Raw genomic sequence first — 24,807 nt, forward strand, 5'->3', positions numbered from 1 at the left:
CCTCCACCACCCTTTATACTGACTGGACACATATTAGCACTGCATGGAGCCAACACATATGCATCTCTTCTGAATCATGGAGTTATTCTTAATCATTCTGTATTTTGAAACATTTATTGTTTCAGTTTAAGTTGTCAAGTTATATATGAGGAATGGGATCACTTTCCCATTAAAAGTCACTTCAGACAATCAGCTCTTGGTCACTGAGCTGGGAAATTTAACATTGTCAAGACTGAGGGAACACAGTCAAACAAATACAACAATAGTTGAGAACAATTCTCACATGCTAATGTTTGTGTTAATGCATTGTGCGGTGTCCCAGATGCCACACTGGTCGTCTTCCACTGTGTTACACTACAGGGGATAAAATGGTCGACTGTCAGCCACGATGCTCATTTTCATTCTTGATGCCAGAGGTTTGTCAAATCAGTCTAATATCATGTAGTCTGATCCCACCTTCAGGGGCTAGATGTGCTATAGCTTGGATGCGGATAAGTGCGCTCTAAACTTACTATGCACAAAATATGAAAATGTTTGCCTAATGTATAACTGTCACTGTCAATCAGATGCACTTTAAAACTTTTGGTCTTTGCTACATGTAAAAAAACACAATTATCTATCATTCACTTTCAAGATTATTGTCAAAGCAGTCAACAGCATTCCCATATTTCCCTGCATATTCACTCCTTTTCTGTTATTTGTTAAGTGTTAGAGCCATTTAAGTAAATTAAAAACAATATGCACCTGCATTCTCCACTACTTTGTTAATGTTCGAAATCATTTTACATATTGTCATCACCTATTTTAGCAGGAGGGTTAGTTTGTCTACACTCCCTTATGAAAGTCTGAAGGTGTTAATTAATGATCTCACACAGCTGCTTTTCATCTACATGTATGATTTATACTCGTAGACCAGTTCCTGTCAAAATTATGGGCTTGAAAATTACTCCGGCATTTCCTTTTTTTTTTTTTTTTAACAGTTTGTTCAGTCTCAATCAGTGAAATTCATGTGGTGAGAAGTGTCATGATTACAGAAGCAGTCTCATCTCACTTCTTTTTTAAAGCCTTTGCTTCTGAAAGTTCTTCATTAAAAAATCCTGCGGATACCGTGACCATTTTCATAACTCATAGCTTCATTGTCTCTAGTTTACAGTAATACTCCTCTTTGGTCTATTAACTTTTTTTGTGGTACACTTAAATGAATAGTCACTTTACCTGATTGACATGCAGTTTAATGTATATGTTAAGTGTATCTTCTCCTGCATCTAATGGAAAAAGAGGCTCCAACATGTTCCATTGCATCTTTTGTTCACAAAGAAATTTCACTTTAACTCATCCATATTTTATTTTGAATTGAACCGGTGTGTAGTAAACAACCACTCTCACACTTATCCCTAGTGAGACCACTTTCCAAAACACATACATCACCAACACCTACTCCCTTATTCATGCACATGCCAGGTTGCTGCAGCTTAGATCTGAGCTGCTCTCACACGTGTCACACCGTTTGCGTAATATGATTTGACAGATACTAGCTGCAGGCCCCATGCTCCTGGACCAGGCACTGACACGGCCTCTGCCACGGCATGCTGGCAGGATGCTCTGCACCAGCTGCCCCTAACAGTCATCGTCACACAGTCACCTTATACACAAAGGCACCCACATACTCGCACATGTAAAAAAGAACCCTATGAGTCAGTTAGTGGTAATAGCAGAGGAGAGCAGGGGCAGTTATGTGGCAGGGCATTTGGCGTAGATGTAATTTCCTCTGGCCATCTGTCAGTTTAGGATGGACACTTGCAACCAGGTCTGGACGTGTGAGCACCGCCGAGTATAACTCCACTAAATGTGGTCCTGTCAAAAGAACAGCGGCAACTGGGTTGACATGCAGGTTCTTTCTGGTGTTAACCAAGGGACCATCACAAACCATCGTCATGGAGTAAAAAACACACACCTGAGTCATTTTTTCCTCAAGCTCCTCCAGATCCATTTGAATTTGATTTGTCAGCTGGTCGAGTCACAGGAGGCCTTCGCTGATATCACCTGTCGTCAAGGAAGGGATTAGACACACACGGAGAGTACAGAGATGGAGTGAAAACATAAAGGAGAGGGGAAATTATGAGAATGAGGGAAAGGAACACAATTTTTAAGGGAAACAAGTTCACAAGTCTCCACTAAAGCTTTTCCCCTTAAGATTACATTTGGGTTTGTTGTTTTTTTTTTATTAGTTAGTTTTTACCTTGAGGGTTATATGGTAAGAGAGCGTGTGTTTGTGTAGTGCCAACCCATTTGACTTGTTTGTGTGTGAATCAATACAAGTGTGTCACACACAGAGGGAAAACCAAGTCTGGTCTGTCAGACTGAGTATTGATATTTTCTTTCCTGCTTCTCCCCTGTTCTGTTCACCTCTACACAAACCTGCTTGATACAGAGATGAAAGAAGGCATTTTTAAGAAAGCAGCATCTTTACCGCTGTTTGCATCAACAACCATAAGTTCTATTGGTGTCTGACCAAGGAGCAAAGCATCATGAACTCAAAACCAATATTCTGGATACTGCAAATACTACTGTCATATGTTTAAATATCAACGCAAGCCCTGTGTATCTATAGAATATACTATATCATTTTACAGTATGGATAAAGATGATCCCTACTTTATTACATGACTAAAAATGGATATTTTTGAAATACTATTTCCATAAAAACTACTGTTGTCAGTTGCTAGGCCTCTCCATCACAATTGAATTCAACTCACACCTTTGAGTTAATATACCTGCAGTTCAGAAGAGCTGAGACAGTGAAAGCTTCTTCTGCTTCCAATATTCAATATATGTCGACACATGAGAGGTCAGAATAAGTCTACTTTGTTTGTCAGCCTTGTGTATTTATTTGTGTTGCTGCTAACCATGCCGACTGGCTCTATGCATGGCAGTGCCGGTCAGCTGGTCCTGACCGAAATCTTTCAGCTATTGGATGGATTGCTACAAAATCTGTGCAGACATTCATGGTCCCTAGATGATGAATCCTACTGACTTTGGTGATCTCCTGACTTTTCCTCTAAACACTGTCATGAAGTTAATCTTTGTGATTTTGGATGGATTGTCATGAACTTTAGCACAGTTATCCACCGTGACTAGAAGATGGCTTGTAATAACTTAAGTAATCCTTTGCTTTCCCCAATCCCCTCTAGTGTTATGATCAGGTCAAAATGTCAATTCGTCCAGTGCTTTGGTTTATGACCAAATACCTGCAAAGTTATAAACATTCCCATGAGCCTGAGCTACATTCGGTTAAGTGCTAATTAGCAAATGTAAGCATGCTAAACTAAGATGGCAGACACGATAAAGGCAAGGCAAGGCACTTTTATTTATATAGCGCATTTCATACACTGTGGCAACTCAATGTGCTTTATGATAAACACTATATCTGCTAAACATCAGGATGTTAGCGTCGTCATTGTGTGCATTTTAACATGCTGCTAGTATCATTAACATGGCTGTGGACTTTCTGCCTTGTTAGTTCATTTCTGACGTTACCACTACAGTCAACATTACAGTCAACTGAACTTCATTTAAATATGGTTCATTCAAGTCAAAGTTAATCACTAAGAGTTAGATTAAAGCTAGCAAACTATGTATGTACTATTTTAAACTCTATATTAATATAATTTAAATACCGAGCTAATATCCAGCCTATTGTGACAGTGAATCATAGTCCCAAACAATATTGAATATTTTTGCATTGCAACTGAAGATTAAAAAAACACTTTGGGGTTTGGTCATATTTCAAAACAGTGTGGCAGCTTGTACTGTATGTCGCATTTCAGTTAAATATTTAAAAATGATTACTCATTTATCTCTTCCCTTAAGCAGTAATCAGACAGGGAGCCGTAGCAGGATGGAGGGTATGTTGGTCACAGGTATCGCAGGGCCTCTTTGACATTTGATTGCTATTTTATTTCCCCGCGGACACTCCTTTAGAGATGCACTCACAATGCCGGAGAAAAAGACACAGATGTACATCAACACATTCTTCCAGTACAACAAACAGATTGACCTACATGTGAACAAATAAGCTATAAAAGTTACACATGCTTTTCTCATTCCTGTGCAGTTCACATTGCACCAAACAGAAGCTTATTTTGCTCTGCATAATCATTTGGCATATATATCAATTTGCCTTTTCACTCAGTTCTTTAGGGGTCTCACTTCATTTATGTTACATAACAATGGAAATTAAATAATATTGTTAGTGGTAGCAACATAGTATGAATGATTTAATAACTCATAAATGCTACGGGTGAATTGAGACTTCTTGGCTTCATATTATGTTTCTTAGGGTTTGGGTCTCCATGGTAACAAATAAGAGGCTCCCTCGGAGCCTGTCAGGGCTTTAAAAAAGCAGATGAGAAGTGGGAATGTGCTTGTGTGTGTGTCTTTGTGTGCGCACTTGTGTGGGAAGGGGGATAAATAGGGTAGGGTAGCACCACAGGGCCTTCCTTCTTTTTTCTTCACAATTATCCGTGACTCATTGTCGCTTTTCTCCATTCTTCAACTCTTACTCTGACCCTCTTAATGTTGTAGTTTTAGCCTTAATGATAGAGATGTTATTTATTTTCAGAGAGGGTGGGATATTATGGAATTGATCACTATCATGTGTTGAATGTGGCCTCTCATTCCTCTTTGTGTTCTGTCTTCATTCTTTCATTTGTCAAACTGCAAAATGTCATTGCTGAACATGAATAGGTTGTGAAGCACTATATTGACGCAGCAGGACCACTTAACCACAGCTAAATGAAAATACTTTGTTTGATATTAGTATGAAGTTTGGATTAAACAAAATATGACCATTATATGTAAAGAGAAATTAAACACACACACGGGCACTTGTGCCACCCTTTACATTTACGCGGCAAATGTTAGAGAGCAGCTTCATCAGTATTCATTTCATGAATGCAATCATTGCCTCCGACTCCCAACCATCATCACTCACCATCATCCTGCCTGCTCTGCAACCAAGACCCCCACACCAACCACAAGTCTTCATCAGACATATGAACACAATACACACACACACACACACACACACACACTCTCTCTCTCTCTGATTAGGTCATGAACGGAGGTATTGTAGTTGCATCCAAAATCTCCCAGGAACCACAGCGGCTGGAGGCCCAGTGCAGAAGAAGATGTTGGAGAGACAAAAGTAGTGCAATATTTGACTAAGCTGTTATGAGTGTAGGTCTAGTCGGATATATCATGGGCAAAATTGAAGTGTCTGGTGTTTTTTAGGAATAGTTAATTTTGGGGAAATAAGCTTAAGTCTATTTGCTTTCTTGGTGAGTTCGAAGAAAATAGCAATACCACTCTAATGTCGGTTTGGTAATGTGTTTCCCCTTTTTTCAGTCTTTGTGCTAAGCTAAGCTACAGTCTTACGGTGCAGACTGACCCAGGCTGTTCTGATACTATCAAACATGACTGATATTTTCAGACTCAACATTTTCACAGGTCCTTTTTTTGTTTAGAAATCAGATTGATTAAAAGAAAAAGAGTCTATTTTGGTTTAAACACATTGAAATGCATTGCAGCTTACCTTTATGGTTTACTTTAACTATTATTTTTTATTATTGATTCATCTGTTAATTATTTTATCAAATAACCAATTAGTTGTAAAATGTAGGTTGATTAAAAAAAGGTCTAAAATGTTGATCAGTGTTTCCCGAAGTCCAAGATGACTACGGGTGAATGTCTTCTTTTGACCTGACCAGCAGTCCACAACAAACTATTCAGTTTACTATCATAGAAAACAAAAAAAGCCAGAAAATATTCATGTTTACAAAGCTGGATTAAAAATGTCTTTAAAAATTATTCAAAACAAGTAATTGATCATCAAAGTAGTTAATTAGCGAATAATTTTCCATCAATGAACTAATCGCTGCAGCTGTTCAAAATAGTATTTAAAACAAACAACAAATGTACATACATGATAAAGCATACATAGAGTATCGGAGGTTAATGACAAGCATATCATGCACAAGCTAAAGGAGGCAATGCAAAAAGGATAAATGCTTGAATGCAATAAGCTGTCATGAAAAGTTTGGGCTTTTTTTTCATTACAGCGTCAAAATCCATTATAACAAATAGGCAGAGGACAACATTTTTCAGTGAGGTGTTTTACATAATTGATCGTCTTCACATGAGTCTGGGAGAGAACTGAATGTGGAAGACCTTATCTGAAAAGTGTATTACATCTGACTGGCCAGTATTTGAACTGTAAGTCTGTAAGTGTTGGAGCCGCACAGTGTTTATGCAGCTGAAGTTGTGTGTGGTGATAAGCGTGCATGCTGAGGCTGGCAGTTGTTGTTGAGCCTTGTGTTGCAGGTTAAATTGAATTGCATATTTTCTCGACTGAATGCTGACAATGTCACAAACACACTCAAAACACACATTCAGATCAGCTTGAAAGTGTAAAAGTTAAAGTCCAGTGATCCACATCCATGATGGTACAGACTTACATCTGCTGTAACTGTTATTTCATCATTAATTTTGACTCAAGCAATATATGTTTATCCTGAATTCTAGCACATGATTTTTTTCACATCAGCTGCTGTTCAAAAAGATTGCAATAATAAAGACTTTATAATGCAGTATGGACAGTAGAGACAGATGAATAGGTGCACAGCTTTTTGATTAATCTTCAGACAGATAAGAAGAAGGAAGGGGGTGAATATTATCATCCAGGGAATTTTATTAGTGCTTCCTAATGTGTTTCTCACTCACCGTAGTTTGAGGAACCCTTTGAATCCAAGGTTGCATTGCACCTAGACAACTTTATTCTTGGGCTTAAAATTACACACATTCACACATTCAGTAAATGTCAAATACCTACATATGTTTTTACAACTGTGTGTGTTTGTCCTTTTAGCTGGGAGAAACACAACAAATGACGAGCTGGAGAGCATGTTGGAGAGTGACAACCCAGCTATCTTTACCTCGGGGGTAAGTGGTGGAACAAATGCAGCAAGAAATGCACACAAAGCAATCTAACTACTTCTCTACTCTCTAACTCTTTCCTTCTCGAATACGATCTTAGATCATTATGGACAACATCACCCAGCAAGCGATGAATGAGATCGAGACTCGACACACTGAGATTATCAAGTTGGAGAACAGTATCAGAGAGCTTCATGACATGTTCATGGACATGGCCATGTTAGTGGAGAGCCAGGTGAAATCATTAATCCTCTTTCTACAGCTGTGTGGTTTGGGCTCAATCAAACACATGTGGATACAAACCTGCTAATGCTATTCATAAATTGGTAATCCATCTGTCATCATTTAGTGCAGAGCAAAAATTGACAAGTTTCTGGATTCAAAAGTTTATTCTTGGCAGTGATATGAAAGGGTGGCCTGGCTAATACAGAAGTTCAGCAGCACATTGTGTTCACTATGTTAAAATAATTAACCAGCTAAGCATGCTAGCCTTCTGCAGCAGCTGCTTCTCCCCCTCATTAAAATAACTCAGACAACCTCAGACAAACAGCAAGTAGCAGACTTTTAATTTGCATACAAGTTGTCGAGTGTATTCGTACAAACATAGGCCTATCTCTGCCAACAGAGTTGGAAGGAATTGTGTTTTCATCTCCATCTGGTTGTCTGTTTGCAAAATATCTCAGCAAATTTAGACAAAATTTAGGGGACAGATCATTTTTGGCTCAAGGCTCAAGGAGTTGATTGGACTTTTATGATTTTCTGTAATTGGGATTTCTGCCATTAGAGCATTTTTTAGACGTGACTTTCGTGGTGTGTTCAGTAGCTGGGAAGAAAATATGACATTTTAGAGTTATTCTTGGCAACTTCAAAGTGTTGCATTCAGTTTGTTTTGTTGGAGCATCAAACCTGCATCACTTAAAATAAGCAATCCCTAAATCTTAAAAAGAGGCTTCCAGTTTTTTCATGATTAGTGGAGGTTTGTTGTTTTTCAAAGACCTTCTAGTTTATAGTTGTATACTCATTTGCCCCGTGTGATTTAACAGGAGGGCTTACCTCGTCTTGTTAGCAGTGAACTTACTTGCACTGATAATGTTTCCTGGATACATACCAATGCTTCTCCAAGCCACACACAAAGATTATCCTTAAGAGTAAGAGGGCCTGTGTTCTGCTCAGTAGAGTGCACAGCTTTAGGTACAACTGTAGGCCTGCTGCCTGCATGTGTGACTCCACGAGTATGTGGGCTGAACCCCCACAGAGATTAACTGTTTCCCTCATCAGAAATACTCGACCTGAATTATGCAGAAGGGAATCTGAGTGAGAGAATACATGAATAACAAAATCAGCTGAATGACGAATATTAAAGTCAATTGTTGCATGTACGGTATAAGTCAAAAGTTCAGACACACTGTCTCGTTTAAGTGAACGTGAAGTTGTGTAAGTGATATGAATTACAATGATGACACAATGAGACAGTGGGCTTCCCCTCATAATTTTAGTGTAGGAGTAGTAATTGTATAAATGCCAAATAATACAGTCGTATTGTGCATGTTTCTATGAGTGAGTGCATACTCTTTTATTCATGTCACACATATTAATGCTCTAAATGTAAATAATTCAATTAACTAATCCTTCCTTTATTAACCACATCATTTGATATTATACTTCAGTCCGGTTGTTAATTTTGCCTTTCTCAGCTTGCTGTTTTTTCCTCTTTTTTTCTCTTCCTTGACACAACTGTCATCACAACAATGACTCTAAGCTCTAAAGAACCAAGAACAGCACTCCCCTTCTAATACAGTAAGGTAATTTACCTGTGATTCCTCATTTCCTCTTTTTTATACTTGGAGAAATCATTGTTGGAGTGCATGCATGAAGACCTGTATATACTTTAATAGTCATTCAATTTGTTATGCTTTTATCAATTCTGGGTCAGTGCTAGATGTGTAAATGTGGTGTTCTTTGTTGATGAATGCTGATTTAAACATGGTTACTGACTCCTGTTGCTTTAATAAATTCATGGGCCGTGTAGTAAGTAAGGAATAAAGAGAAGAAGAGAATGGATGAATTCTCTTTTTCACAACCTTCACAATCCACCAGTGTTTCAAATTCTATAAGATACACATTATGAAACAAGTAATTATTGTCAAAATATATAAAGATATATGAGAACTAAAGACGATGATTTAAAAGCACATCTATGAAGTCTCGTTCTTGATGTGGTTCAAGATGAACATGTTTTTAGGCCGATGTTGTCAGGCCAATTTTCGCTCTCAACACGACTACAGTGACTCTTTCTCTTGTATTTGTGCAGGGTGTGCTGGTGAACAACATTGAGCAGAGTGTGGTGGGGGCACAGGAGTACGTGGAGGAGGCAAAAGAGAGCATCCCAAAATGCAAAAAGTTCAAAAAGACCGGCAAACGGGTGAGAAGCAACACGCATAGTCTAGAAACTAACTTGTTTCGTTATTCCTCTTTTTCCCCTTTTTGCGTCCCCTTCTATCATTCTCTTTCACCCTTTATTCCTCCCTGTGTCCCTCAACTCCGCTCCATCTGTATCCACTCCTCCTCCTCCTCCTCCTCCTCCTCCTCCTCCTCCTCCTCCTCCTCCTCCTCCTCCTGCCTTCACATCTGGCTCCATCTTTCCTCCTCCTGTCTGCATGTCTTCCACACCTCCTCTGTAACTAACCTCTCCTAGGGGGAAATGATAGACCGCATAGAGTACAATGTGGAGCACTCAGTAGACTATGTGGAGAGGGCAGTATCAGACACTAAGAAGGCGGTTAAATACCAGAGTAAAGCTCGACGGGTGAGTCACATACACAGTAAAACAATGCATGTACACAAATTTGCTCGCACATAACTCTGAAGATGTCATGGCTGACATACAGAAGCATTGCATGAATATATTGTGGTGCAGTGACAGTCTTCAATGTGTCTGCATGCTCATCTGTCATGTATTTGGTATGTGGAGCATGTATGTTGTGAGTTTACTTGACATGTACAGTATTCTACAGCAGTGGTTCCCAACCAGAGCGCACTTCCTCAGTTACCTCTAAAAACCTTAAATCATTTGATCCATATTCGTGTTTAAAAGGAAAATAAACACACAAATAGGATTGCAAATTGGTGTAAAGCTACTCTGATAGTGTATTTAACCAATTAAATGCCAGCTACAATAGGCCTACCTCACAGGCGGCACACCTCCTACCAGCCTGAGTCAACTGTAACACCTGAACGTCACCTACTCCTGAGAGCTTGTGTCATCTAGAAAGCAGGCAGATAAATCAAAATACATGTTTCCAAGTGGTAATGGCACAACACAACAATTCTAAACATCACAATGTCTTCTATGAAAAAAACATTGTAACAATATCCCGTTTTATGTAATAAATAGTGTTAAATAACATCCAGTTTAAAATGAACTCAAAGAGTAGGTAATGTTGATGAAGAGGTGCTTGAGCTCATCTGGCTGGGCTGTGAGAGTTGGTTAGACCAAAACAAAAAACAAAAAACAAAAAAACAACACTTGTCTACAGTTCCTAAAGCGGGTTATTCACCTGGTTACTTGAAAGAGATCAGAAATGTAACACTCAGTGATTAAAAATAATAATAATAATAACGTATGTCCCTCAGTCAAAAACCTGCACCACTGTGGAACAACTCTGCCACCTCTTGGGTAATATCCATAATAGCACTCACAGGAAGAGGAATTTCATACATCGTGTGGCCCCAATTCACCAGGAGGGTCATCTGATTAGTCCCCCCACTTATAATCAAGGATTGAGAAGTTTCTTTCATTCTTTCTGTCTTTATTTCCTTCTGTCTCTTCTTATTCTCTTCTACATCCACCAAATCATTATCTGAAACTTCGCTCTCCTTGTTCCCCTTCCAGAAGATGATCCTGATAGGATGTTGTGTTGCAGTCTCTGTGACCGTCCTCATTATTTGCCTGGTGGTCGGACTCAGTTAGGACACAGAGACACACTCTTTATTGTTCAGCTGTTAAAAATGTACTGTATACTGGGTCTTATAATGTACAGTCAGTTGTTGCTTGTGAGCTCGGACACACCATCTTACATTACTGGTCTGAAGAACATCTATGAGTAAACCAGCTCAATATGCTTCTGTGCACTCAAATATTTTACATAAAAAAACTAATTAGCTTTTTTTTCTAAACTAAATAGTCAAACATCTTAAGGATCTGTTTGCGCTTTGTGTGGCATGATTCACAGACCTTTGTCATGTGCATATTCTGCAGTCTGTTTGCATGTTTTTTCTTCAAACACAGAGTGGCATATAAATGGTTAGTTAATTGATAATAAACATAAATGTATGTGGAATCAGAGTCAAAGACCATTTTCATTTTTCTCATATACCTCAACATTGAGTAAGTTCATGAACAGTCAGCCTTTCAGATGAATCCTGATCCAAGATCCTGTTTTTTGAGTTCTTGCTCACTGTTTTGCAAATATAACCTGTTTGTAATAGTAGTAAAGGAATAGTTCAACAATATGGGAAATTAGCGTATTGGGTTTTTTGAGGGGTTACATGCTGAGACTGGGCAGTCACTTCTTGGAGTCTCTGCTGGTTGCCTGGCAACCTCACATCGACGACAATACTCCAGGAAGTGTATTGGCTAAGAAATAGCCAGCAAATAACCCTGATGGATCTATCATAATATATCCAGTTCTTATAACAATCATAAGTTATTGATACAGGACTCCAGGACGCCAAAAAAAGGGTTTACTTTCCTCTTTCTTACATACATTTTTACCATGCATGTGTCACTGATCTTCTCATCTAACTCTCAGATGAAGGTGAGTAAGTGTATTTCCCAAAACGTCAAACTATTCCTTTAAGAGTTGTCGGAAACTGTTGATTCCACAGACATTAAATGTTGGACATTGACTGTTTATGAAGTCATGTGGATGTATGCATGCTAAAAAGTTAAGTTTTACAAGTTAAGCTTGGCTTAAAGTCACTGTGTAGATTTTTACTGAAAAATTAAACTATCCTGGTATGGTCTGGATATGTTTTTTGCCTTGCCCTTGCCTTCATGTGTGATGCTTTCATACTACCAACAGATGGCGCCAAAATGAGGATTCTCATAGTCTGTGCATAGTGGCTTTATATGCTAGAATGATTCATGTGGCATGTGGGAATATACTGTATGTTGTTTAATGTGGTCTGAGCAAAATGCAGGAACCAAAGAGTTATGGTTGTAAAGGCAGAGGAAGTGAAAATGCTTCTAAACCACAGTCACACTCCAACAACATTGTATTAAAATCCAATATCCTCTCTCCAAACTGCATTTTGTTCTCCTTATTATGAAGATTGTAACATGTTTTAGGCAAAGTACAAATGATATTTCTAACATGTTTTCTTCTGCTCCTCATTTGCTGCCTTGGATTTTTTTTTTTTTTTCTTTTTTTGTTAACACTATTCAGAAGAAAATTATGATTATTATATGCTGTGTGGTTCTGGGAATTGTCATTGCTTCCGTTGTTGGGGGAACGTTAGCATAAACTTCCGCCACAGTCCACACTGAAACACACACACACACGACAGAGCAAAAACAGACCACATTTCCATGTTTTTTCATGAATGCAATCTATTACACATTTAGCACAAGCGTCGTTAACACACGATACATTTTACATACAGTGTACAGGGCCAGAGGTGTTTTTCGCATGAGTTGCTATTTTGTAAATGTGTGGTGCTGCAAAATGTTTATCTGAGTGTTGAGTGTTGTCAACGATATGTTTCCAAAAGTGAATTCTTGAATGAAAAACCTACTAAATGATATGTAACACTATACTAATACATTCCAACTTCCAAATATGACACTTATTCAGTTTTAATGTCTATTTTGTGTTGTAGGGGCAGAGTGAGAGGCCACTTAAATGCAGTGTTTTCAAAGCCACGTTTTTATAGACGTCTGTTTACTGAAGCTTTTCAAGTCTTTTTACTTTTTCTCTAATCTCCTCTACCTCCCTCCAAAAACCCTGCATGGTTTAGTTCACTGTAAACTAGTGTTGTTGTTTTTTTTTAATCTTTTGCAAAATGAAAAGGAGACAACTGTACTGATGTTAGATATTTTGCTTGCAGAATCATCACACTGCCAAATCTTCCTGAAGTGATCTATCTTGTAGTTTATGGAAGCAACGCTACTGTACTTTATTTGAGCTGGCCTTACCAGTTGTTCAGCATTTCTGACTGTTGCTCCAGTGTTGAGTGTGAGTGAGTGCATGCATACGTGTGAAAAAGAATATGTTCATTTGTAGCTACATGTTTGAACATGTGGGTCACGCAATGAGAACATGAGTGCTTGTTAATAGCCACCTGTGTCTTTGTTTTGTATAAAGTGTAAACTGATATAAAGCTCTCTAACACTGCCAATATGTTCAAATAAGCTGTTAACAGTCTAGTCTGGTTGGATTGATAATTCTGATCTGTAAGTGAAAAAACATTGTTGTTTTATGTCTTTTTTTATAAATTTCAAGCTTTAAACAGAGTATATCCTTCTGTCAAGCTACTATTCTGTTTATTTCTAATGAGTGAACTTGAGGAGTCAATGACAGCGTCAGCATAAACTCAAAGTAGCCCCGTAAAAGACTCTCATATCAGTTTTCTGGCGACACATCAGACATGCACAGACTGCAACCATGTTACCATGTTGCCTACTCAACTTGTTGCCTTTGTGTTGTATTGTGATGACATGGTTTTGTTTGTTTCATTTGAGCATTTTTCTTTTTCAAGTAAAGTTTGTCTGAAAAAGCAAAATCAGAGTTTGTGCCTTGCTTCATCAAGACAGGGTGTTTTAGTAAGTGGATTAAATGTTGTTCATTCTAGACTAAATATACTGTGCCCTGTAGTGTTTTACAGCAATAACACAGCCGTAAGAAATGATTACAGATAAATATTGAATAACATATAAGCAAAAGTATAAACAATTCTGAGGCCTTTAAAGGGTTCCGTAATAATAAAGATTATTTTTATTTATTTTATTTTAAGTCCAAATACATGTATGTCTGCTGATATGAAACCCAATAATGGTTATGTAGAAATACCACTATACTTGAAATTAGTATTAAGCCCTTCCATTGATTAATTAATTAATGATTAATTAGGATGTAAAATAATTAATGTAATTAATTAGTCATTAAATCATCATTTATCATCATCTGAAGAAATAGAAAACACAACAACTCTGTGATAAATCAAGATATTTATTGAGTTACTAAGTAATAAGGATGAATAACGTGCACATGGGCGCCTGGTTATGTTTTAAAATGGGGGAGCAACCGTGGACGTGATACATAATTGGTGGGGGGTCTAGGGCTCCTTCCCCAGAAAAAAACAAAATTGTAATTTATTTACAAATATAAAAGAAATGGGCAAAAGACAACAGACATGGTTTAAAAGCACACCCAGCCACAGTTCTCTTCCCTGCATGAGGCAAAGCCAAATTATCCACCAAGGACTGCTGAGCTGCTGGTCACTGCATCAATGTTGCACTGTATTCTCTGGTGGCTTTGCTAACCAGCTGTTGCTCTGTACAATGCAGGTCTCCAGATGTTGGACCAGCCAATTTGTGTAGTGGCTGGGTCACACAAAAAGAGAACAGAAAACTGACTAAATAATTTACAGACACCTCTACAAAAACTCTTCACATGGAATTCAGAGACCAACCCACCCAACACCCAAACTATGCAAGCAAAGTGGAAAAAACAGAGTGTGTGTGGCTGGTTAAGTAACTGAAGGTTGGTAAGCTACTGTTTCAGAGAGATTCATACATGGTGTCACTTAACATTCACACAGGATAACATCAAGATAAAAGACACCAATATATCACAATTTTACACAATCCCTCGATTAAATTTTAATCTAACTACAGTATAACACATATACAGTATTGCGCAGACCCTCGGTAAAACACTTGCCTAACCAGAATATTGTACATATTGCAGTAATGCATTATAAATTAGAACATACTAGTCTGGACTAGTCTGGCTTCATAAGAGTCAATATTCAAGATTCAGTTTATTGTCATGTCACCGACTACTACTACAGAATGAATTGAATAATGTTTCTTGGAGCACCCTGGTTGAGTGGTTAGGGTGCATGCCATGTATACGCTGCGTCCCTGGTTCGAATCCAGCCAGGGACCTATGCTGCAGGTCATTTCCTTGTTTCCTGTCTGCCTCTCTGCCAGTTACTATATAAATAATAGGCAAAACAAATCTTTAAAAGAAATACTGTTTCTCACCAGCTCCTGTTAGTGCTTTTTAAAAATGGCAGTAAATAGGTACAAAAAATTATCATACCTAAAATAAAAAACTAACAAATATTTCCGACAAAAAATTAGCAGTAACAGCACATAAACACGTGTACAGCACATTGTAGATCTAATACATTTAAAAAATGTATTATGGATAAAAAAACATGAAACAATTGCTTTCCATTAACATGAGATAAACTCAGAAGCATACTGTAACTTGTATTAGATTACCAAATAACTAAACTACCACTGATCTAGATTAAACAAATAAAACTGTAACTGATGTTTACAGGTAGTGTTCATGCCTTCAAAGAGACTGAACAAAACACCTCCATAGCACTAGACCTCTATCCTAAAAACCTAAGGACTTTCAAACATACGATTAGTTTGAATTTATATTCTCGAGTAGCTGCAGATCAGTGAGTGGCTCTTTGAATGATATTCATGAAGCGTGTATCTACTTAAGCATAATAATAATAATAATAATAATTTAATAATAATAATTACCATAATAAGAACAGCCAATAATTGTATTTTAAAGCCATTAACTCAACTCCAGAGCCTGATGGTTATGATGAAAAGTTCAAGCAAAGATTGGAAATACGTAGATGAAAATGTTACAATTTTTTTTTTTTTTAATGAAAATATTTCCAAATGAAATGATGTAAAGCCCAATTGACGGTCATTTAACATCCTGAAATCATGTACAAAGATCATAGGAATGAACACAACTATGTGCTATGACAGAACTCGACTATCAGTAACAGTAACAGTAAACAAAAAGGTCATAAAATGAGATAAATGGAAAGACATTGGAATCACTAAGCTCTATCACATATTTTCTAACAACTGTTTTAAACTCATCGAACATAATATCCAAAAAAGTGAATACTTAATTCCCATCACTGTATGACATACTATTAAAAAGAACATTCCAAGAAAAATTGAACATTGATATTTGAAAATATACTTTTAACCACATCTTGCTCAATAAAAATATAGTTAAAATGTTATACACAATATTAAATGAACGCACCAATGGTCAATTTAAGACTTGTGCAAAGAAATGGATCAGGGATCTCCACAAAAAAGAGGATGATATTCTCTGAAAAGATATATGGAAACATGCAAGGCAGCCCTTTTATTGTACAAAAAAACAAACTAAGGCTATTTAAAATACTACACCCCAACAGAGCTATATAAAATGTGCATCAGGTGAGACAGTAAATGTATATAAATGCCGTGCTGCTGAAGGAACCCTGCACCATCTGTTGTGGGAATGCATTAAAATTAAAGATCTTTAGTTTAGTATAACAAAGCAAGTAATGAACCACTAATATAGACTACTTACAGCACAATCATTTATACTGGGAGATTTGCATAACTTCAGCAGAGCTTTTCCTTATTATGTATGGTAAGACCAAAGTACAGAAAATTGAATGATAGTAATAATGTTTATGACTGATGTTGTTTTAGGGGTGTGTTGGTAAAGGCTTGGTTTAGATTTGTTAATTGGTTTGGAGTATATTGGAAATGGTAAGGCTTACTTGTATGTGGATTTGTTGTCAAAAATGTATATCGTTTTTTATCTTGTATTTTGTGAGCCAATTAAAAAATGTAGTCCGGTGAAGACAAACATTAAATATCCTGTTTTCTTTTCTTCAAAAGAAAGTCAACCTGAGCAAGCAAACCTGTAGACTCAAGGATTAAAAACTGATAAAACTCCTCAACCTTTGTGCTCCATTAATTCAAAGTTCTACACACTGTCTGATATATGGTAAATGGTAAATGGACTGTACTTATATAGCACTTTTCTAGTCGTTATGACCACTCAAAGAGCTTTTACACTACATGTCTCATTCACCCATTCACACACATTCATACACTGATGGCATAGACTACCACGCAGGGTGCCAACCTGCTCCTCAGGAGGAAACTTACCATTCATACACAATATTCTATATAAAAATATAGAATGCATATTTTATCTAATCACAAAGTGGCACCTCAGAAAGCATTGCTAGAATAATTGAATGAAGGAGTAAATTTGAATGAATGAAACATGGCAAAAAAATCCAGAGTTGCTACAACTCTAGATCCTGTCCCAGAGGCCGGGAAAGAGGTAGAACTTCTTTGAGAGAGTGCATCTGTCCTTGTTTGGGATCTGTGTATCGTCGTCTATTCTCTCGGTGGAAACTGAAAAGTCCTCAAAGCGTTCCGTGACCTGTGAGGTTGAAACAGTGTATGACATTGAACAAACCAAATAAAATAAGACATCACTACTGCTTGCTTTTTGGGCTTATTGCCTCACAGCTGGTGTTACTTTCCACCATATAAATTATATTCTACTGTACATGAAAATGTTTCACCCAGACAAGAGGTTACACATGCATAACTTACTTTTCTGAAAAGTTCCTCAATGTGATCCTTATGTGCATAGGTGTTCAGTACTTCGACTATATACTGGATAAAAAAAGATCCCTCATCATCATTTCTATGTGAGACAGTACCTGCAGGAAAAACATACAGTTTTTATTACAGAAAGTAACTACTATTAGCTGTTATCAATGCAAAAAGTTTATGTTCTTGAGCTTTAAAATAAGATCTTTTCATATTTCAGACAGACTCACCAGGGGTGGAAGAGCGAAAACGTATGAAGTCTTTTTCTTTGGGTGCACGGCGCAAAGCATCATCTTCAATGTTTTCTTCACCAGCAGACAGTGATGGGTCTGGCTGTTGTGCATCGTCACTAACCACAGCTGCATCACTAACAAGCACAGATCCGTCCTTTTCTGCAATACATGCGACATAATTTAAGTAAAGATCACAAGGGCCTTGTCACCTAAGCCTGCTATTGTCACACAACCATGACATTAGCAGACTTATACAAGGGTATATTATTATACAAAAAATAAAGCTATTAAATATACAATCCTACAAGAACTTTGTTGATGTTTGTTCTATCTATGAGAATGGACGAGAGTTACCTCCACTGCAAGCCTGGATGATGATGATCTTGGGTTTGTTCAGCAGATCTTGACAATGCGCTGTGTCCAAGTGTTTGTAAATGTCATCAATGGGGAACTTGTCCTGTTCTCTTTCTGGATCGCCCTTTTTAAAGTTGATACCACGGACAGCTCCCAGTTCCCCGTGAGACATGATAACCACAAACACGCTGTCTGTCTCTTTCAGTTTTGGATGTTTGGAGAACTTAATTACAGCTTCTTTGATCTCCTGTGAAAAAAAAAAAACAAGTCAGAGGCCAGTTACTGTATCGCTCAATCAAACAGACAACACAAATATACCATTTTTTATATACACTAACATGAGAAAATATCTTAAATCAAAAGTACCTTTCCAGTGAGGTTTGTGCATTTCACCACCTCGTATCCCAGCGCTTTGAGCAGTTTCTCCATGTTCTCCTCGTCTTTGTCTGCTCCCTTTCTGATTTTTGCCTTGTCAGTAAACTCTATGTTAGTGATTAGCAGAGCCACACGACTCCTGATGGAATCTTTGGTCACAGTGTAAGTCTGAAAAATGGAAATTTAAATGAACCATTCAGCGACGTTTAACAAAAATGTATTTTATTACAGGAAAAATGTGTTGTATCTAGTACTTTTTTTTTTAATTAAGCTAAAAGAAAACGTGTGTGTTTGCGCATCAAAACTGCATTTCCCTAATATTTCCTATAAATAGCTGAAGGTAAATCTATCAATTAAAACCATGTGATATATTTGATAATGCTTTTATGAATGACTTACACTTCTATCATTCAGTTTCTCCCTCCAGAAAGCATCTGTTGTTGGTTTGAGTGTGGTTGACCACTCCTCATCCATCTGGGGCTCAGGAGCTGTGAACCGCAAAACACAACATCAGTGTTCAAAATTAAGTTCTTCTACTTGTGAACTACACCTGTGAAATATGTCAGCTCACCTGGCTGAGCAGGTTGACCAGACGACAGACCCAGGTTTTTGTGAAGTGTAGGATCTCTGTTATAAAGACGAGTAATGAGCTTCCTGCTGGCTTCATCTCCTTTCCTCTTCACTGTGTCAATGAGGGCGCGTGCCTTGTCTGTCTTGGTACTGTTCTCCTCAAGTATTGACTCTTTCTCTCCATCATTCACGATGCCATCCTCTAAAACGTCATCCAGGAGCTGCTTAATAACTGCTATATTCACCCCCTCTGCGAACTTAGTCCTCACTTTGGCAAGTTCCTTGTCTAGAAAAGAGAATATGAAACAAAGAAAGAAAAAAAAAACGTTTTGAATTTTCTTTGGTGGTTTCAAAGAAGGTGCTGATGATGAATAAGACATACGATAACATAACATTACAAATATTTACAAAAACATCAACTTTTCACCAGCTTCTATTGGCTTCTAAGGCAAAGCTCGTAAATTAATCTTTTATGAGAAATGATTATTTTTGTCCTTAATGTTTTGTTTTCTTTCTCAGAAGTTCTCGGTTAGTTTAAAATGAGGCAGATATGAATAACAAGCGAGCCTGCAGATGTGAGGAGCAACAGTCTGTTGTGCGTAATGTGGATACGCCCAGGTAGCAGCTCAAAGTTAAACTTTACTTTCAGCGTACTTTGCTCGTAATTCTAAACACAATTAATATTAGTTTCACATAAAGTAAATACTAGAAAACTTCATTCAATCGGATCCTCTTTTGCAGACTCAGTCAGTACCCGTAGATCACTTTCTTGGTTCTTCGATCACGCTACAGATCGCTTTTATCAAATAACAGACGACTATAAGTCCACGATTGCTTGACAAATGTACTTGAACCACAGATCTTCTTACCTGCCATTGCTCATAAAACTCCAAAACGCCAATCTTTTACACCTAAACGTCTTCCCGCCTGTGTGCGTAAAGCTTTAACTTGGAAATGTCCGCTTCATGCGCAAACTGGAGGTGGGTGGAGTCATTCTGCTTCTTCGTCTCTATACTTGAACGTGTCAGTGGCACAGAGCCGTATTTACTTTCGTTTTCTTAAGGACTCACTGGTTAAGGGTAACTACAGGATTTAGTTAAGTACTATCCTTTTGTGTCATTTTGAGGTCACTTTACTTTACTCCACTACTTTTTGGAGGCAAACAATAATCACACTTAATTTATAAAGCACATTTCATACAAAAGGGTGAATACAATGTGCTTCACAAAACCATGACAAAACAACAAATGCTATGTTGTACTTTTTACTCTCCTATTTATCTGACTGCTTTTGTTACTTTGCAGATTAAGATTTTACATACAAAACAAATGATCACTTCATAAAATATAATCCATATCTGTAGATAAAAGTATTTATAATTAGTTGCTCCTCGATCATTCCGGCTAATAACATTTACATTAAGAATATTGTTCTGATGATGCTTCTGTACTTTTTTCTTCAGTAGAAATGTTGAATGCAGGACTTGTGACACTTGAAATACTTTTTCTGCGACTGCCTTTCTTTAACAACTGCTCTGCAGATTACATTTTTAGTCTAAATACAAAACTCTCAAAAAATAATATGCTTTATTTAATCCCACATAAAAAAGTGATGAATACATCAAATGTATTATACTGGATGTGAAAAATGTTTATTTAGATTTAACTATGCAACAAAAAGTAGTTAAAATAGTATACTTTTTCACAAAACACAATCTGACATGTTGCAATAAAAGAAGCACAAGTATAAATAATAAAGTTCAGTCAGGAACACTCTCGTCATAGATCAAACCATTTATTGCGACAAATGGAAATATAGTTTTACTTGGCGTTGAAGGCTCCACTCTAAGATGCTCCCTGGATTAGCCAGCAGCATGCTGAGCTAAAACAGGGAGCACAATACATAACCCCCTATGCAGAGTGGGCCAAAAGCAAGACATGAATTTCAGATTGACCCTTGAGCCATGATTGGACCCTGAACCAGAGAGGGGGGGCTGCGGTGGTGGGGGGAAGCTTTGCTAGCAGCAGCAGCAGCGTGCACAGCAGTGTTGATGTAGCAAGATCAGTGAAGGTGGGAGTCATATTTAAAGGAACCGCCTTGTTGTGAGAAAGGCTGTGATTGGTGTGTGACTGATAAGGTATGCTGATTCAATCCATGGCTGTCAGCTGATTACAGCTGGGCCGGGGTGTATGACTTCCATGTCCTGCATGAACTAACGCCATGCTTCATTTAATGGTGGCTGAATTCCATTTAGTTTCCTCAGTTTCAGGCTCCTGATGTTGTGCATGCTGGCTAAAGAGTCAAGATTTTAACAAAAAGAAAAGAAAAACCCATGTGAGCAGTAGTTGAACAACTCTTCTGTTTCTCTCTCTGAGGCAGTGTCTGTCTGAAACTCGCACATAAACAGGAAATAGCGGGGGCTTTGACTAATCTCTTGAGTACAAATACTCTTGTCTGGTCTCCCAACAATCAAGCTGCTTTCACTTGTGTAGATAAAATATGTTCTGCTCATGTTCTCACAGTTCTTGATTTTGAGAAACCTTTTAAAATACAGGTGGATACAAATGAAACTGATGGAGATATTCTACAGGAAGGGGAAGAGAGAATTGGACATCCTGACTGCTTTTTCTCATGAAAGTTAAATTGTCACCAGTTAAATTATTCCACTGTTGAGAAGGAGACACTGACGCTGATTTCAACTTTGAGGTTTTTTTAAATGTTTGACCATCATTGCCAGTTACCGTTTATACAGATCACAACCCTTTGACTTTCCTGTCCAGTATGCAGAATAGCAACCAGAGACTTGGTTACTGTTTGTCCAGCCTTACACACTGGATGTTATTCACAAAACATTCTCAAAACATCTCATAAACGCACACAATAGTGGTGTAATGAAGTTTTAATTTGTGGTTAAAAACTTAGACAGAACAGGATTAAAAACAAGAAGAAAAAAGTTAATGTCCATTCATAGTCAATATGTCACACAAAAAAATCTTAAAGGTTAATTATGCAGAGTTATCTTACACAAATACATGATCTGAAAAGAGGAATGACAACAGCTATTATACCTTAATACGCTATTTGCTGGAATGGATTTCTAATACAGTCCATGTTTAATAATTGCCTAATCCACCACTCATTTAAATGATGAGAAGTTAATAACAATATATAACATACATATTTTTTTATTCTTAGTTCACATTGTGTTAGATGTAATGGCAGTGTTATCTGGTGTCACAGCTTTTAAAAAGTTTAAAATAGATAATAAACAATGCACAATTTACATGATGTGGCGGTATAGAACATCAAAGTCATTTCATAATTTTGTGGGAGTGGGTGAGTTTTAAAATTTGAAGTCAGGTGAAGGCAATCATCCAATATCCTGTTTTCTTTTCTTCAAAAGAAAGTCAACCTGAGTAAGCTGTTGAGTCAAGCATTATGTTGATAAAATTGATAAAAACTCTTCAACCTTTGTGCTCCATTAATTCCATGTCTTAATGTTAATAAAAAAATATATAGAATGAAGGAGTAAATGTGAATGAATGAAACAGGGCAAAAAAAAATCTGTGTTGCTACAACTCTGTATTCGGTCTCAGAGGCCGGGAAAGAGATAGAAGTTCTTCGGGAGAGTGCATCTGTCCTTGGTTGGGATCTGTCTTTTGGTCGCACAGGGGAAGTCGTCGTCAAAGCGTTGCGTGACCTGTGAGGTTGAAACAGTGTATGACATTAAGCAAGGCAAATTAAACAAGTACATCACTACTGCTTGCTTTTTGGGCTTATTGCCTCACAGCTGGTGTTACTTTCCACCATATAAATTATATTCTACTGTACATGAAAATTTTACACCGAGACAAGAGTTTACACATGCATAACTTACTTTTCTGAAAAGTTCCTCAATGTGATCCTTATGTGCATAGGTGTTCAGTGCCTCAACAATATACTGGATGAGAAAAGATCCCTTGTCTGTATGTCTATAAGACACAGTATCTGCAGGAAAAACATACAAACCGTTTTTATTACATAAGGTAACTACTATTAGCTGTAATCAATGCAAATTATTGAAGTTTAAGTTCTTGAGCTTTAAAATAAGATCTGATCATATTTCAGACAGACTCACCAGGGGTGCAAGAAAGAAAACGTATGAAGTCTTTTTCTTTGGGTGCACGGCGCAAAGCATCATCCTCAATGTTTTCTTCACCAGCAGACAGTGATGGGTCTGGCTGTTGTGCATCGTCACTAACCACAGCTGCATCACTAACAAGCACAGATCCGTCCTTTTCTGCAATACATGCGACAGAATTTAAGTAAAGATCACAAGGGCCTTGTCACCTAAGCCTGCTATTGTCACACAACCATGACATTAGCAGACTTATACAAGGGTATATTATTATACAAAAAATAAAGCTATTAAATATACAATCCTACAAGAACTTTGTTGATGTTTGTTCTATCTATGAGAACAGATGAAAGTCACCTCCTCTGCAGGCCTGGATGATGATGATCTTGGGTTTGTTCAGCAGATCTTGACAATGCGCTGTGTCCAAGTGTTTGTAAATGTCATCAATGGGGAACTTGTCCTGTTCTCTTTCCGGATCGCCCTTTTTAAAGTTGACACCGAGGACAGCTCCCAGTTCCCCGTGAGACATGATAACCACAAACACGCTGTCTGTCTCTTTCAGTTTTGGATGTTTGGAGAAGTCAATAACAGCTTTTTCAATCTTCTGTGAAAAAACAAAACAAGCCAGAGGCCAGTTACTGTATCGCTCAATCAAACAGACAACACAAATATACCATTTTTTATATACACTAACATGAGAAAATGTGTTTGTTTTTTGTTATTTATCAAAAGTACCTTTCCAGTGAGGTTTGTGTACTTCACCACCTCGTATCCCAGCGCTTTGAGCAGTTTCTCCATGTTCTCCTCGTCTTTGTCTGCTCCCTTTCTGTTCATTGCCTTTTCAGTAAACTCTATGTTAGTGATTAGCAGAGCCACACGACTCCTGATGCAATCTTTGGTCACAGTGTAAGTCTGAAAAATGGAAATTTAAACAAACAGTTTAACAAAAATGTATTTTTTTATAATTTACATGAAAAATGTGTTGTACATAATGGACTTTAATTTAAAAATACTAAGCTCAAAGAAAACCAGTATATTTCTTGAAAAATGATCTGTGTGTTTGTGCATCAAAACTACATTTCCCTAATATTTCCTATAAATAGCTGAAGGTAAATCTATCAATTAAAACCATGTGATATATTTGATAATGCTTTTATGAATGACTTACACTTCTATCATTCAGTTTCTCCCTCCAGAAAGCATCTGTTGTTGGTTTGAGTGTGGTTGACCACTCCTCATCCATCTGGGGCTCAGGAGCTGTGAACCGCAAAACACAACATCAGTGTTCAAAGTGAAGTTCTTCTACTTGTGAACTACACCTGTGAAATATGTCAGCTCACCTGGCTGAGCAGGTTGACCAGACGACAGACCCAGGTTTTTGTGAAGTGTAGGATCTCTGTTATAAAGACGAGTAATGAGCGTCCTGCTGGCTTCATCTCCTTTCCTCTTCACTGTGTCAATGAGGGCGCGTGCCTTGTCTGTCT

At 37.6% G+C, this 24,807-nt stretch overlaps 3 protein-coding genes across 7 annotated transcripts in view; 1 reads left to right on the top strand and 2 right to left on the bottom strand.

Moving 5' to 3' along the window:
* stx1a (syntaxin 1A (brain)) overlaps positions 1 to 13,789 on the top strand; it is a 58,760-nt gene extending 44,971 nt beyond the window's left edge. Inside the window, exons 7-10 of one of the 3 annotated variants that reach the window (XM_062419656.1) lie at positions 6,926 to 6,999; positions 7,094 to 7,228; positions 9,305 to 9,415; positions 13,102 to 13,789. In XM_062419656.1, coding sequence (XP_062275640.1) covers positions 6,926 to 6,999; positions 7,094 to 7,228; positions 9,305 to 9,415; positions 13,102 to 13,128 — 347 coding nt within the window. In that variant the 3' untranslated portion in view covers positions 13,129 to 13,789. The other 2 variants (XM_062419655.1, XM_062419654.1) reach the window with 2 other exon arrangements.
* Positions 8 to 20,166, bottom strand: LOC133980835 (caspase-1-A-like). 3 transcript variants are annotated; one of them, XM_062419647.1, is made up of 9 exons: positions 20,076 to 20,166; positions 19,208 to 19,492; positions 19,036 to 19,124; positions 18,628 to 18,804; positions 18,410 to 18,508; positions 18,262 to 18,358; positions 17,905 to 18,066; positions 17,675 to 17,784; positions 16,358 to 17,498 (listed from the first exon to the last, which is right to left on the bottom strand). In XM_062419647.1, the coding sequence occupies exons 1-9, from the start codon at positions 20,080 to 20,082 to the stop codon at positions 17,367 to 17,369; spliced, it is 1,158 nt and encodes a 385-aa protein (XP_062275631.1). In that variant the 5' UTR covers positions 20,083 to 20,166; the 3' UTR covers positions 16,358 to 17,366. The 3 variants fall into 3 exon arrangements, with proteins under 3 accessions (XP_062275632.1, XP_062275631.1, XP_062275630.1); XM_062419648.1 differs by lacking the exon at positions 16,358 to 17,498 and adding an exon at positions 8 to 2,487 and having other exon boundaries at positions 17,733 to 17,784; positions 18,262 to 18,508; XM_062419646.1 differs by having other exon boundaries at positions 18,262 to 18,508.
* Positions 20,167 to 22,090: 1,924 nt separating this feature from the next.
* On the bottom strand, positions 22,091 to 24,807 carry LOC133980837 (caspase a-like; the record flags this gene model as incomplete). Its single annotated transcript, XM_062419650.1, is given in 7 exon segments — positions 22,091 to 22,906; positions 23,084 to 23,193; positions 23,324 to 23,485; positions 23,681 to 23,927; positions 24,059 to 24,235; positions 24,492 to 24,580; positions 24,664 to 24,807. Coding segments are annotated over 7 exon segments (1,037 nt in total), but the record flags the coding sequence as incomplete, so codon positions are not given.

Source organism: Scomber scombrus, chromosome 5 (assembly GCF_963691925.1).
Source record: "Scomber scombrus chromosome 5, fScoSco1.1, whole genome shotgun sequence".
Classification (NCBI taxonomy): domain Eukaryota; kingdom Metazoa; phylum Chordata; class Actinopteri; order Scombriformes; family Scombridae; genus Scomber; species Scomber scombrus.